The 14,027-nt window shown below is 43.4% G+C and overlaps 1 protein-coding gene across 2 annotated transcripts in view; it reads left to right on the forward strand.

Moving 5' to 3' along the window:
- Positions 1-14,027, forward strand: part of LOC110296995 (solute carrier family 23 member 1-like) — a 41,219-nt gene that overhangs the window by 14,879 nt on the left and 12,313 nt on the right. Inside the window, exons 1-2 of one of the 2 annotated variants that reach the window (XM_085839735.1) lie at positions 6,450-6,574; positions 11,661-11,820. In XM_085839735.1, the coding sequence (XP_085695861.1) occupies positions 11,713-11,820 (108 nt within the window). In that variant the 5' untranslated portion in view covers positions 6,450-6,574; positions 11,661-11,712. Of the gene's footprint in view, positions 1-6,449; positions 6,575-11,660; positions 11,821-14,027 lie in introns of those variants that run through there. The other variant, XM_085839734.1, reaches the window with a different exon arrangement.

The raw sequence follows: 14,027 nt of genomic DNA on the forward strand, positions 1-14,027 counted from the left end.
GCCCTGGCTGTCTTGGAACTTGCTCTGAAGACCAGGCTGGCCTTACACTCATAGTTCACCTGACTCACAGATGCTAGGATCAAAGGCCTGTGATACCACTGCCCGGCGTACTATTTCTGTCTTTACAGAGTAACATCAGTGCATGTTATGTGAGCCTGCACTCTCTAACCTACACTTGAGAGCCACAACCCATGGTTGCTGTTATTAAATAATATATTTTTACACATAAATACTGACCTTTTAGCTCCTCTGAATTTCTTTCTGAAACTTTTATTATTCAGGTATTGGATTTCTATAGAATAAAACTCTAATTTTTTTTTAAACTTTTATTTCTTATTTATATGCCTATATATTTTTGTTGTTTGGAGGAAAGAAGTTACAACTTTTTATTTTTAAAGTCTTTTTTAGGTTCATTTTTGCAATATTGTTTCAAGAGCTATTTTTGTTCTCTGAATACAATGTTCCTTTTTTATTCATATTCTTTTTGATTTATGATTGTAAAGTCTTTTAGGTATGAGAATACTTCCTTTCCTTTTTTTCTTCCTTCCTTCCTTTCTTTCTGTCTTTCTTTCTTTTTTCCTTTCTTCCTTTCTTTTTTCCTTTCTTTTTTTCTTTTTAAAGGAAGGGAACTTGTTAAAAAGCCAAGGATGATCTTGAACTCCTAAGGAATAATACTTAAAAATTTTTAAAGCTAATTTTATCTGGCTCTTTTCCTTTGTTTTTTTAAAGATTTAATTAATTAATTAATTAATTTAATGTATATGAGTACACTGTAGCTGTACAGATGGTTGTGAGTCTTCATGTGGTTGTTGGGAATCGAATTTTAGGACCTCTGCTAGCTCTGTCGATTTATTTATTATTATGCTGTCCTCAGACACACCAGCAGAGGGCATCAGATCTCATTATGGGTGGTTGTGAGAGATTTGAACTCAGGACCTTCGGGAGAGCAGTCAGTGCTCTTACTCCCTGAACCATCTTGCCAGCCCTCCCTTGCATTTTCTTAGTTGTCTTATGATCCTTGTGTATCTACTCATATTTAGAACTACTGTTCCAAGAGGCTGACCAGAGGTTTTGAACCTGAAGTGGACCCTTGGCCTTCACTCTAGTCCAACATGCAGACATGCTCAACAACCAACTGCCAGGGCCACAATTCAAATTGCCCTTAATTGTGGGTGCTGCACTGGGGCTGGAGAAGTCTGATTCTCAGCATCTCTATGCTTTCCGTCCCATGCTGCTGTAATATTCTGAAAAAGATCTCATAGTCTCTTTCCTGAAGGGACAGGAGCTGGCCAGAAGAATTCTGGACTCTGGGTAGATTATGAGCAGGGGCGTTAGTGTTCTACGTGTGCACACTGACTGGAGGGCCCATGTCGGGATGGTCTCCCCTCCAGCCGCCACATCCAACTCTGCCTGCCGTCTGCCTGCCCAGAGATCCCCGCGCTTTGCTCTTTCCATACAACAGACCTCAAGTCTTCTGCCAAGACATCCAGTGGTACTTAAGAGGGGTTTAAAACCTGTCTTGGCTCCAGGTTTATACCTACATTGAGGACTATCTCTGAGACTTCTCAGAATACTGCTAATTACCTGATCCCGTGTAAGTCCAGTTTCTTGCGGGTGGCAGACCTGTTACTGCCCATCATCTTCTTCTGTTGCCAAAATGTAGCACAATTGTTTCCTGCTCCATTCTCTTTATCCTTGGGACTTATGCTCCTAAAATATATTTTAATGTCAGTTTAGTGGTATCAAGAAGGGGAAATTTTAATCATAAATCCAGTTTCTCCTTTTAACCAGAGATTCAATTACATATTATATATATTATATATAGAGAATATTGATTTTGTCTTCATTAATTATCATAAATATTTTGTGTATTATTAATTTTAATGAAGACTTTTGTACACTAAAGAGTTTATGTTTCTAGGGATGAAAATGATCATTTCTCCCCGAAACATCAATTTTCTCAGCATTATTTATTGAATAATCACCTGATTTTTCAAGAAAGTATATGACTCTGTGCACCTTAGACTTAAGTGTGTTGTTGTTGTTGTTGTTATGATGAAATACATCATGCCATAATCTTCCCAGGTTTTTGTGGACATACTGTTCTTAGTAGATACACATCCATCCATAGTAATTATTTTCACGTACAGTTTATTATGTATGAGCAGGGGATGGGGAGTTGCCACAGTGGATCAGGAGCGATCAAGAGGACAATCTGTGGCTGTCAAGTCTTCCTTCCATCATGTGGGCCCAGATGCCCAGCTCGGGCTGGCAGGCCGGCAGCTGGGGCCTCTATCTTTCCAGCCCTTAAATTCTTATGTATCCCAGGAATTCTCTTTTAGAATGAACAATACTTCTATGTCTTCAACCAGAATCTCATGGGAGACCTGAAGAAACATCTACTCATTCCTGATAGGGAACTGACTATTGACCAAAGTATGGATACAACCAAACTCCAAATTAGCAAATGAATGTTTTATTGGGGTTACTTACAGAAACATGGGTGAGTGTTGTTTACAGGAGCAGAAATGACTCAAAGACAATGGTGTCACCAAAGCCCATGCCAGCGTGAGTGACAGCTCACCAAAGCTGGGAACCTGAAGCACAGTGCAGGCAGCTCAACAGGTCTTTGTTTCCCCTAGGCAATTCCACCGAGCCTCAGCTTCCTCCAGCAGATGGGCTTGTTTGGGAGTCTTCTTTGTAGCTTGGCTCATTTGACAGTGATTCTCAGCAGTCTTTACAGTTTATATACATCTGGGAAGGGAGGGTGTGTCCTAGTGAATCTGATCAGTTTCAGGGACTCCCTGAAGCTATTTTGAGTTGTGTACTTCCTGTCTTAATGAGCTTCCTTGAAATATGTCACCCCTCCTTAGAACATCCTGTTTTTCTTTTCTACAAGCATCCTTTCTTAAGTTTCCCTTCAAAATGGAAGGCTTTAATTTCAGAAGAAACTACATAATAAGTGTGTGTGTGTGTGTGTCTGTCTGTCTGTCTGTCTGTCTGTCTGTGTGGTGTATGTACATGTGTTTCCTTGACCACACATAACTCAAACAGAAACTTGAGGGAGGTACCAGGTGTCCTCTGTTCCTCTGCTTTGTCCCTTTGTAGCAAGCTCTCTTCTTGAACCTGGAGGTGTGTTATTTCACCTAGGGTGGCAGCCAACAAATCTTACAATGTTCCTGTCTCTGCTCACCAAACTGCAGGAGTTACAGGGTTGTGTGGGACAATCCAAGTTTTTATATGTCTGCTGGACTCCAAACTCCTCTCCTCCTACGTGTGTGGCAAACATTTTTAAAGACTGAGCCATCTCTCAATCCTGTTTCTCTCTGTTTTAAAATTGATAACTTTGTTACATACTTTTTTTGGTTGAGTTTGTTTTTCCTCATTACGTTTTCTTTTAAAACTATTTCTAAATTATTCATCATGGACAGTTGCATTTGAATGGTTATTGTATTTTCCTTTAAATTATTCTAGCTTTTTTTTTCATTATTCCAGATTAATTTTCAAAGCATTTTGCTGAGTGAAATGGAACATTTTGGAATGCTGGTAGCATTTGCATTACCTCAATAGATGAATCTGGGATATCTGGCAACTTTGCAATGTCAAATTCTTCTTTCAAGGGATGTATTGTATATCTGTCTCATCTATGCAAACCATCATTTGTTTTCTACTAGAGTTTTATTCTTTTAAAAGATTATCCCAAAGTCATTTAGGAGTGTTCCCTCTTCTGTATTTTGTGGCCACCTACACTGTTTCACTTGCTTCCTACAGAAAAGTCTTCGCTAAGTCTTCAGACTAAGGAATCCTTTACTTTCTTGCTGTAAGATTCTGCACAGGCCAAAGTCACAGACTATGATGAGACATACTGAGTCACAGTGAGTGACATGTCAACATGGTGTTCCTTGCTCTTCCAGTCTGGAACACTTGGGTGTTGACAGCAACTTCTCGAACTCTTGAAACTTTCAGTTTCATTTTGCAAATGGGTCCTGAGCCCTGTTTGGGATGCTTAGGTGCTGTCTGTTAGCTTCCAGGCCAGAAGCTGGCAGTCTCCGGTTCTGTTTACTTCTTCTACGGTAAAGTCATTGAGCTTATAGTTCCTGGGACAAAATATTCCCTTCATCTTTTATATTTAAAAATTACACTTATTTATCAGAGGAGGTACAGCATACATCATGGACAACACACAGGAGACAGTTATTTCCTTCTACCATGCAGGTTCCAGGGTTATAACTCAGGTATCAGGCTTGGCCACCGGTGCCCTTACTTACTGTATCATCTTGATTGCCCCAGGTTTCCTTTCTTCATTATGGACAGCTTCCAGTATTCTCATCTTCTCAGTGCACTTTAAACTTCTCATTACGTGATGGAGAGTGGCTCAGAATTCTAAAAGTCTCAGCAGGATCCCCTTCCCTTTTGGTCTCATAAGCTGAGACTCTCAATTCTGAAGGATACAGACAGGGTGGACCCTGGGCTGCTGCATCAGCATCATCTACAAGTCTCATCACAACTTCTTGGATCCTCCCATAGATATGCTGGAAGGTCAGACATCAGGTCTGGAGGTTTTAAGAGAACTGCACATAAACTCGTTAGCAATAGAGAATCAAGAGAGATTGGCGAAGTGAGGGAGGGAAGAAGATGCTGGCCTCTTGGTCTGTTTCTCATGGACATGTATCTTGCACTTGGGATAGGTCATCAGTGAGGTCACCTATGAAGTTCTGGTTTTGAGGATAACACTCATGTCAGATGACCAGGAACAGTCCTTATTGATGATGTAGTCACATCTGAACTTTGTTTTAAGGTGCTGCTCAAGGTGTTTACATTTTTCTGCATTCCTTCAGTAGATTAAAATGTGGAAGAGACATATTTAACATATTTAATCACTGTCTTAGTCAGGGTTTCTATTCCTGCACAAACATCATGACTAAGAAGCAAGTTGGGGAGGAAAGGGTTTATTCAGCTTACACTTCCACATTGCTGTTCATCATCAAAGGAAGTCAGGACTGGAACTCAAGCAGGTCAGAAAGCAGGAGCTGATGCAGAAGCCATGGAAGGATGTTCTTTACTGACTTGCCTCCCCTGGCTTGCTCAGCCTGCTCTCTTATAGAACCAAGATTACCAGCCCAGAGATGGTCCCACCCACAAGGGACCTTTCCCCCTTGATCACTAATTGAGAAAATGCCTTACAATTGGATCTCATGGAGGCATTTCCTCAACTGAAGCTCCTTTTTTCTGTGATAACTCCAGCTGTGTCAAGTTGACACAAAACTAGCCAGTACAATCACTCTCTAGGTCACTTCAGCCTTCATTACCTTAGCTCTTCCTGTCCTTTCCCATCTTTGAGATGGGCAGAGCCTGCCCTTCCTGTTATCACAGATGCTTGTATTTCATTTCCTAATACATTCTCTCTTTGGAATGGAAATAAGGAGAAACCACTCAGATCAATGTGAGGAAGAAGAACATCCTAGGCCTGCTGTGTGACTCACTGTCGGTGAGGTGGGGATACAGTCCAAACACTAGGGCCAGGCTGATTTGTTCCTCTTTCATGTGAATATAACAGTCATGATGACATGTGTGCGTGTGCTGTACAGTCAACACACACATAGTTCCCCTGCACCACTTGAAGCAAGTGTAAGTGTTAGTCCTATTGTGTAGAAGAGGAAACTTATGTGCTGACAGTGAATGATACTGGCTCAGGACCCCCAAGACCAACTTCTCAGCACAAAGAGATTTATTTGCCCCAGAGGGACAAAAGACAGGGATAAAAGACAAAGACAAAAGGAGACAGAGGAAGAGGGAGAAGGAGAAGAGAACAAGAGAGAGGGGAAGGGCCATTTGTCCTGGGAGGGGGACAAAGGGCTGACTGGATAGCGAGGAGACAGACAGGACCCATAGGAAAATGGTGGTTTATAAAGATAAAAGGGAGAGCCCTGTGGTAGGATGAACTATTTAATCTAATTTTAATTGGGCATATTAACTGGGTGAACCAAAGGGGGCTTTTGATTGCTGGACTTCAGTACTTTAATAGCTGAACCTATTAAAGGAGAAGGAAGTGGCCAAATGATGGAATAGACCTTGGTGGTTAGTATTATGAATATGATCTAATGATTTTTAGCATTCAGAGGGAATGGGGGAGAAGGGCAAGGTTTGGCAGAGCCATGTTTGCTATGCTTGGGCTGGCCAGAGTCCCTTCAAGCACAAAGAAATGAAGTGATTCAGTTGTTTTCCATTGAATCTTGTTTGCTAAGTGTCTTGGTCTGTTCTGCTGCCATAGCAAAACACCATGAGCTGAGTGATTAAACACTTGTCAACATAGCATTTAAAGGAATAAGAGAATTCATTCTTGAGCCAAAGAGTCAATTATCTGTTGCCCAGGAATGTTGATTTTGGTTGCTCAGAGTAACAGTGTAAGGTGGGAACGTTTTTATAGTGACTCACCCAAAGAAAGTTCTAAGTCAAGGTGTTGTCAAACGCACTGGTGAAGATGCTGTGTAGGCAGGGTCAGAAAATCAAGGAAGTCTCTGCCATAGACTTTTGGGTTGGTGACTGTCACAAGAACGTTGGGTGAGACACAGGGGTGAGTGATGAATGACTACTCAGTAATCTAAAGATAGCCCAAGATCATTTCTATCTGAACGAACCACTGCCCGTCTCCACTCTCCCACATCAGGAAGGTTGTGGTTTTTCAATCTTATTGTTGTTATTGTTGTTGACTGGGAGTGTGTGTAGAGGTCAGAGGACAGCTTTGTAGAATCACTTCTCTCCTTCCACCTTTATGTGAGTTCCAGGAATCAGGCTTGCATCACTGGGCAGCCAGTGCCTCTTCCTGCTGAGCCATCTCGCCAGCTCTGACAAGGAAGTGCTAACCAGTCAGTCAGTGTTATAGAATTGTAGTGTGCTTCTTTCTCCCTCCTGAACAGTTCTGTTCACCCAACAGAGCTGTGTTTTTCTCATGGTTCTGAGCTGGAGATCTGACATCTGGGTGCATTCGTGGTTCAGCTCTGGTGAGGACAGGCTTTCTGGCTTCCAGGCGACAGCCTTCCTAATGGGTTCCCACATAGTAGGAAAAGCTCTCATCATGTTTTTTTTCTCCTCATAAAGATACTAATCTTCTCTTGGGGGGAGACTTCATCTACATGACTTCATTTAAACCCAATCCTTCCCCAGAGGCCTCCTCTCCTAATAAATATTATCAGATTGAGGCTAAGGATGAGAGAAATTTAAATTAGAGAGAGTACAGCTTTTGGTCTCTGCACTAAATCAGATCAGCTTCCACAGAAGCAAGTAGCTGGGCAATGGGGGCAGCGCTCCCAGACCCGGAAGTCAGTGTAACTAGTTGTTTTTATCCTTTGGCTTCACGACTGTCTGCTATCAATAAGGGCTACTACTTGTTTGTGATTATTCCTCTCAAGGATTTGAGGCTCTCAAAAGAGGAATCAGGAGCCGGAGAGACAACTCAGTAATTTAGAGGGAATACTGCTCTTGTCCTAAGTTCAGTTCCCAGCCTGTCAGTTGTCACAATTGCCCGAAACTTCAGTTCTAGGACACCTGACACCCGCTGCTGGTCTCCATCTGTGCCATCCTTATGTACACAGGCACACATCCATACACAGTTTTTAAAGGAATCAAATACATGAATAAAGAAGTACAGGCACTGTAGCAAGCATAATACTGTTGTATTTTGAGGGACAAGGTAGCGAGAAAAAAGGCAGATGACTTTGCTTAGGAAGTTACAGAGAATATGGTGCTTGAAGAACAGTGGGGGCTGGGAATGTAGGCCAGCTGGTAAAGTGCCTGGATGGCATTCTGGGAGCCCTAGATTCAACTCCAACACTGAAGAATTAGAGGCAGAGGGGATAAGTAGTTCAAGGTCACCCTCTGCTACACAGTTGAGGTTGGAATGAGGAGGGGCTGCTGAGGGCAGAAGCACACACTTGTATTCACGTTTTCAGCATGATGGATACCATGTCTGGCTACTTAGATTCACAGACCACCACCTCAGCCCCCTGTCTGCCAAAGGAACTAGGGAACAGAATTTGATAGAGGAAATTTAATTTAGTTACAGTTTGGCCAACCCAGAGGAGAGGGTTTCTTCCCCACTAGGCAAAGTTGTGAACATATGTTAATTTAGCCGTGAGAGAGATAAATTAAGCCCTTGGAAGGGTAGAGGCTAAAACCCAGGTTGCCTCCACTATCTGTTATAAAGACGTTTATTTTTTTATTTTTCAGATTAAGGTGAGAAAATGGTATCTTAAAGATCCTACATCCTTTAAAGTATTTGTTTTTATTTTATTTTATTTTATTTTAGTTTAGTTTAGTTTAGTTTAGTTTAGTTAAGTTTAGTTTAGTTTAGTTTAGTTTAGTTTAGTTTAGTTTAGTTTAGTTTTTCAAGACAGGGTTTTTCTGTATAGCCCTGGCTGTCCTAGAACTCACTCTGTAGACCAGGCTGGCCTCGAACTCAGAAATCCACCTGCTTCTGCCTCCCAAGTGCTGGGATTAAAGGCGTGCGCCACCACTGCCCAGTTTTATTTTATTTTTATGGGTGCTTTGCATGCATGCATGTCTACATGTGTGCAGTACCCACAGAGGCTTCCACATATATACATACACATAGGCATGCACATTCAAAGCATGTACACATTCCATACACTACACACACATGTAGTGGAGGGAAGAGGAGAGCAGAGCAGGCAGACCAAGTCTGCCTGTGTTTTCTATGGGGAGTTGTAATGGTAGCAATGGAGATTTGTACCAACTTGTACCAACCCCACCCATCTGAGCCTGGACCACTCTCCCTATGATGATTATTTGAATTGGAATGGAGTGGAAGATGGGAGTGAAACTGGAGGGACTGAATATACTGTGGTGAGCCCTTGCTGTGTTGTAGCACATTGACATGATCCCTGACTCCTGTTTGGAACACAATGAATTTTAAGCAAACAGGTAAAAATTAATAGGCAGCTTGTCAGGGACCCCAGAGAGCATGCTCAGTTAATCAAATCTAACAAAGCAGGAATGAAATGAAGAGTGGGCACAGAGACCTGAAGTAGATCCCACAATAACACCAGAAAGATATGTTTCGAAATGAATTAGTGGAGCCAATAAAAGTGAGCCCCTCCACCTAACACGTATTGTGGTATCTCAGGCAACAGGCACAGAGAAGCACATCTGGGTTAGCTCACAAACTCCAGCACTGCCCGAGAGCGAATGGAGACTAGGCAGTGTGAGCTGCCCTATATGTGTGTGGAAACTAAATTTGGGTACCCTGGAAGAGCAGCAGGTTCTATCTTCCCAACTTAGAAAACACTTTTTAAAAATGAAAATGAGGGCCAGCAACATGGCTCAGTGAGTAAAGGCGTTTGATCACCAAGGCTGATGTCCTGGGTTTGATCCCCAGATCCACAATGGTAGAAGAAGAGAGTTGCCTTCCGATGGTCATTGCCTGGCTCCCACACACATATGTGCGTACACACAAACAAATAAAACATAAAACAAAAAATAAGTTCAGCATCTTTAGGCAAGAATTGTTAGAACTGGATTTTGGCGATATCAAAATTCTGCAGTGAGTTTATAGATAGTAAAGGTGGCCGGCCATAGAAACACATGAACAAATGTGTGTCCTCGATGGCCTAATGAAACACCAATGGGTATTTATAAAAGCCTTATTACATACATGCAAAATGAGAAGAAACCCAAAACTGTCTGCAAGCTTTTGGTGTGGCAGTTTCAGGGCTGGAGGGATTCCTGCCCTCCTGGGCATCATGATAAGATAATGGCCAGGACCCAAGGACTCACTCCCATGGTGGGTGGTTTGTAAGTGTAATCAGAATATTTATAGTGACCAGAGATGGCAAGTTCTTATGAATTGTCACCCTGTGGGGTCAGGGCTTCATGGGTAGCCTTGCCAGAGAAACGACAGCAAGAGTAGAACTGGTTCTCCTTTGTCTGAAGGGATGAGTTACAAAATCCCAGTGGACACGTGGAATTGCTCTTAATGCTGAGCCCTGTAACGATATGTTTTTCTCCTGTACATATGTACTAGTAATAGAGCTTGATTCATGAATAGGCCTGGTAGGTGATTAATTCAATGACCAATAATAAAATGACTATAATAATAATAATTACGATACCTTATCATGATAATGATCTCTTCCTAAAGACTTGAGATAAATGCTAATGTTGTTAGAGTACATTTGACTACATGTAACTGAAACCATGGAGAAGAAGTGGATAAGGATGATGACTGTACAAGTGGGTGTTACCTCTCCATCCTAGCTCTGATGCCTGCCACATGGCAAGCCCTGGGTGAGCATTTGATGGATGAATCAGATGTGTGGAATTATGCTTGAATGGTGAACTGGGAGCTCTGTATCTTGTATCATGTGTTCAATGCTTACCTTCCCTACAACAACATAGACCATGCTTTCTCCTTTCTGCCCCCACACTCTGGGACATTAGCTTTTAGGATTCTCAAAGGAAGACAGCCACACGCCTACATTCATGTACACAGAGCAACACAATACCATCTGTATGTTCCAACCCTCTCTGCACCCTGTGATCTATTTTATTTTGGAACTTGATGGCTAGATTTTTGTGTCTACACTTTAGCTGCATGTTGGCCCTACTTGGGCTCAAAGATATAGAGTGACTCTGCTTGCTTTGCAAGGACACAGAACTGATTTCCAGGATCCACAAAATAACAATAACAAACAAAAAAACGAACAAAAACCCAACCAACCAACCAAAAACCACCTGTGGTGATGTGCACTTGTAATGCCAGGGATGGCGAGACAGGCAGGTAGTTAAAGAAATAATAATGTAGATAGTGCCTAATGACCCATACTCAGGATGGTCCACATATGTAGACATGTACCTATGCATCCTCCAAACCTGTACTGCCTCCCCCCTGCAATGAGTGCCTAGATTCAGTAGGTTACAGTGACAGCTGTATTCAAGATGGCAGAGTCCTCTATACACCCAAATCCTATTGTCCAGAGATGGGATGAGGTAGGTGAACCTGGCCTGCTGTCGAACAAGTTGTCAAAGGCTGCTTACTTACTGCACAGGCTCTGTGCAGTCTGGGGAAGCCCTGCTAGCTGTCCCAGAGGATAGAGGAAGAAGCACCCCAGGAGTGAGAGGGTTGTCTGGAGGTAACACATAGGAGAATGGCCCTCAAGCCTGGTGTGAGAAGGAACCTGAGGGCAGAGGCCCAAGACTGCCCTTGGCCCATAGGCAACCAAAGGCGTCCAGCAACTCCAGTCTGACACTGCACAACTCTCAACAGTGTGGAAACGACGTGTTGGGGACAGGAGGTGGAGAACTGCATGGTGTGAACTGTGCTGGGGTCACGGAGGGCGCTTCAGGTCTGAGGTGGAGAGTGGTACCTACTGTAGTCTCCAGGTTCCATGTTGCCTTCGAGCAGGCCTCAGAGCCTGACCCCGGGTCTGGATGCCTTTTCCCCGACCACTGCTGCTAACTGTCCAGAGTCACACAGGCTTCATGGCCTTGCCTTGGAACTCCTCAGCAGGAGTTCCCTGCAACTGAAGGAGCAGGGGCCATGTGTTGTCACTGAGTTGGGGATTGGGCTTAAAAGCACCTTGGGTCTTGGGACAGGCCAGTGTAGGAGGATCTAGGTGGTAACCACATCTTTGTCCCTCCTTTAGGCTGCCCATTCTTCAAGGAGGGACCTTTGCCTTTGTGGCTCCCTCTCTGGCCATGCTCTCTCTTCCTGCCTGGAAATGCCCAGAGTGGACTCTCAATGCCAGCCAGGTGAACACCAGCTCTCCTGAATTCATCGAGGAGTGGCAGAAGAGGATCCGAGAGGTAACAGGAGAGCTGGCTGCTAAGTTGATGCACTTGCTTAATAGTTATTATCCAACTCCCTGTAAGAGAGACGGCTTACCTATCCCACGGACACAGACAAGGGTCAATGTGGACCATTGTGGGAGCTGGCATTCCAGTGGTGTGAGTGTGCGTGGATGGAGACCACGGGAACAGAGGATAGACAGGCCTTGACACCACTCTTGTGTGTTCAGGAGGGAGAGTGCAAGTGACATTCATACTTACTTAATGCATTGGTTTTTGTGTATTTGTGACATGCAGGGAGCCCTACCTATATCAGGAGTTAGCAAATTGGGATCTTGGACCAATTCTCACCTATGACCTGTTTTATTTTTTTATTTTCATGTGTATGAGTGTTTTCCCTGCATGTATGTATGCACACCACATGCATGTTGTGACCTCATGGGCCAGAAGAGGGCTTCAGATCCCCTGAAACTGGAGTTAGAGGTGATTTCTAGCCAGCCTGTAGGTGCTAGGAAATAAATCTGGGTCCTTTATGAGAACAGCAAGGGCCCCTAACCAGTGAAACCTTCTCTCCAGCTTCTATGGCCCGTTCTTTTATTGCCATGGTCAAAGAATGGCTTTCCTATTCTGAAAAGGTTGTTTGAAAAAAAGAAAAAAGTACTATGAGACAGAAACCACAGGTGGTGCTCACAATCCAAAACGTTTTCCTTTTCTTTTTCTTTTCTTTCTTTCTTTTTTTTTTAGGAGTTATTTATTTATTTTATTTATATGAGTACACTGTAGCTGTCTTCAGACATACCAGAAGAGGGCATCGGATCCCACTACAGATGGTTGTGAGCCACCATGTAGATGCTGGGAATTGAACTCAGGTCCTCTGGATGAGCAGTCAGTGCTCTTAACCACTGAGCCATCTCTCCAGCCCCTGTAAAAATGTTTTCTTTCTTGGACATTCGCAGAAAGTCTACCAGTCCTACTGGATAACACAGGGCCTTGGACTGGGTTCTGGTGGTCCAGTGTGTGTGTGTATGTGTGTGTGTGTGTGTGTGCCTTCCATTTCCCTAACATGGTCCTCAAGAATCCCAGCATAACGAGCCACAAGACCAGTTCTACCTGTGCTACGTCATTAGCTCTTTCTGCTGGCCACGGTTTCCTCCGGTATTGATTAACAGAGAAAGCCCTGTCATGCCAACCTCTTTGCTGTCATTGATCAGTGCTCGGTTATTTAATTCACTCTTGGAATGGAATGGAATCCCCATGTCTGTGTCCACTGAACTACATTCATCTCTCTCCACACCTCAGTTCCTGAAGCCACAGGTGGTTGCTGACTGTGCAGCTCAGGGCCAGTCACTGGTGAAAACAGCCACAGGAAAGCTGAGCTTGAAGGAACTATCAAAGAAAAGTGAACGGAGATTTTATTTTTAAAGAAATAGTGGCAGGGGCGGGGATGTAGGAGACAGAAGTGGTAACCAGTAATAACTTTATTGCCCAGTGTCATGACACATGGACCCCAGGCCACTCAGTGCCAATACATAAAATAATGTTTTCAAATGCTGTTTTAAAGTGAGCTTAGTGGATAAAAAGAATTTAGACACAGCTGAGAGGAGGTTCAGAAGTGAAGGGTCAGCAGGGAGAAGGTGGCTGTGACTGTAGAGAGCAGAAAGCCTGAAACTGAGGTGACAAAATGTGGGGCTAGAAGGGAAATCTATCTAATAGGAACTCAGGAAGGTGGTGGAGAAAACAGAGAAACAGTAATATTAAAGAGAGACAAAGATGAATAGTTTAGAGTTGGGGAATACACAAACTGAAGAAAAGCACAGAAGTCCTCAGTGGGCTAGCTAAACATCAGCGCACAGCTAGACACCCACAACGAAACGGTAACACCGAGTACAAAGCTGGTAAGAGCAGGGCTGAGAGACAGCTGGGTGGCTCGGTGGATGAAATGCAAGTGTGGACACCCGAGTTCAGATCGCTAACACATGAAATGCCCGCACACGAGACCCCCGTCTCAAGCTAAAATAAAACATTTGAAAATAGAAGAGGAGTTTCCATCCATACCGTTAAAGCAAAAAGGGAGAATGACTCATTCAACTCAACAGATAGGGCAGCACACACCCAAACCTGGCCTGTTCGTGGCTCCTCAACAGCCCACACACTAAGAATGGCTTTACACTTTCGGTGGTAATTTTGAAAGACACAGAAAGAGGAGTCAAATACACTGACCCATC

This window comes from Mus caroli, unplaced genomic scaffold (assembly GCF_978045245.1).
Source record: "Mus caroli unplaced genomic scaffold, Mus_caroli_1 scaffold_7, whole genome shotgun sequence".
NCBI classification, from domain to species: domain Eukaryota; kingdom Metazoa; phylum Chordata; class Mammalia; order Rodentia; family Muridae; genus Mus; species Mus caroli.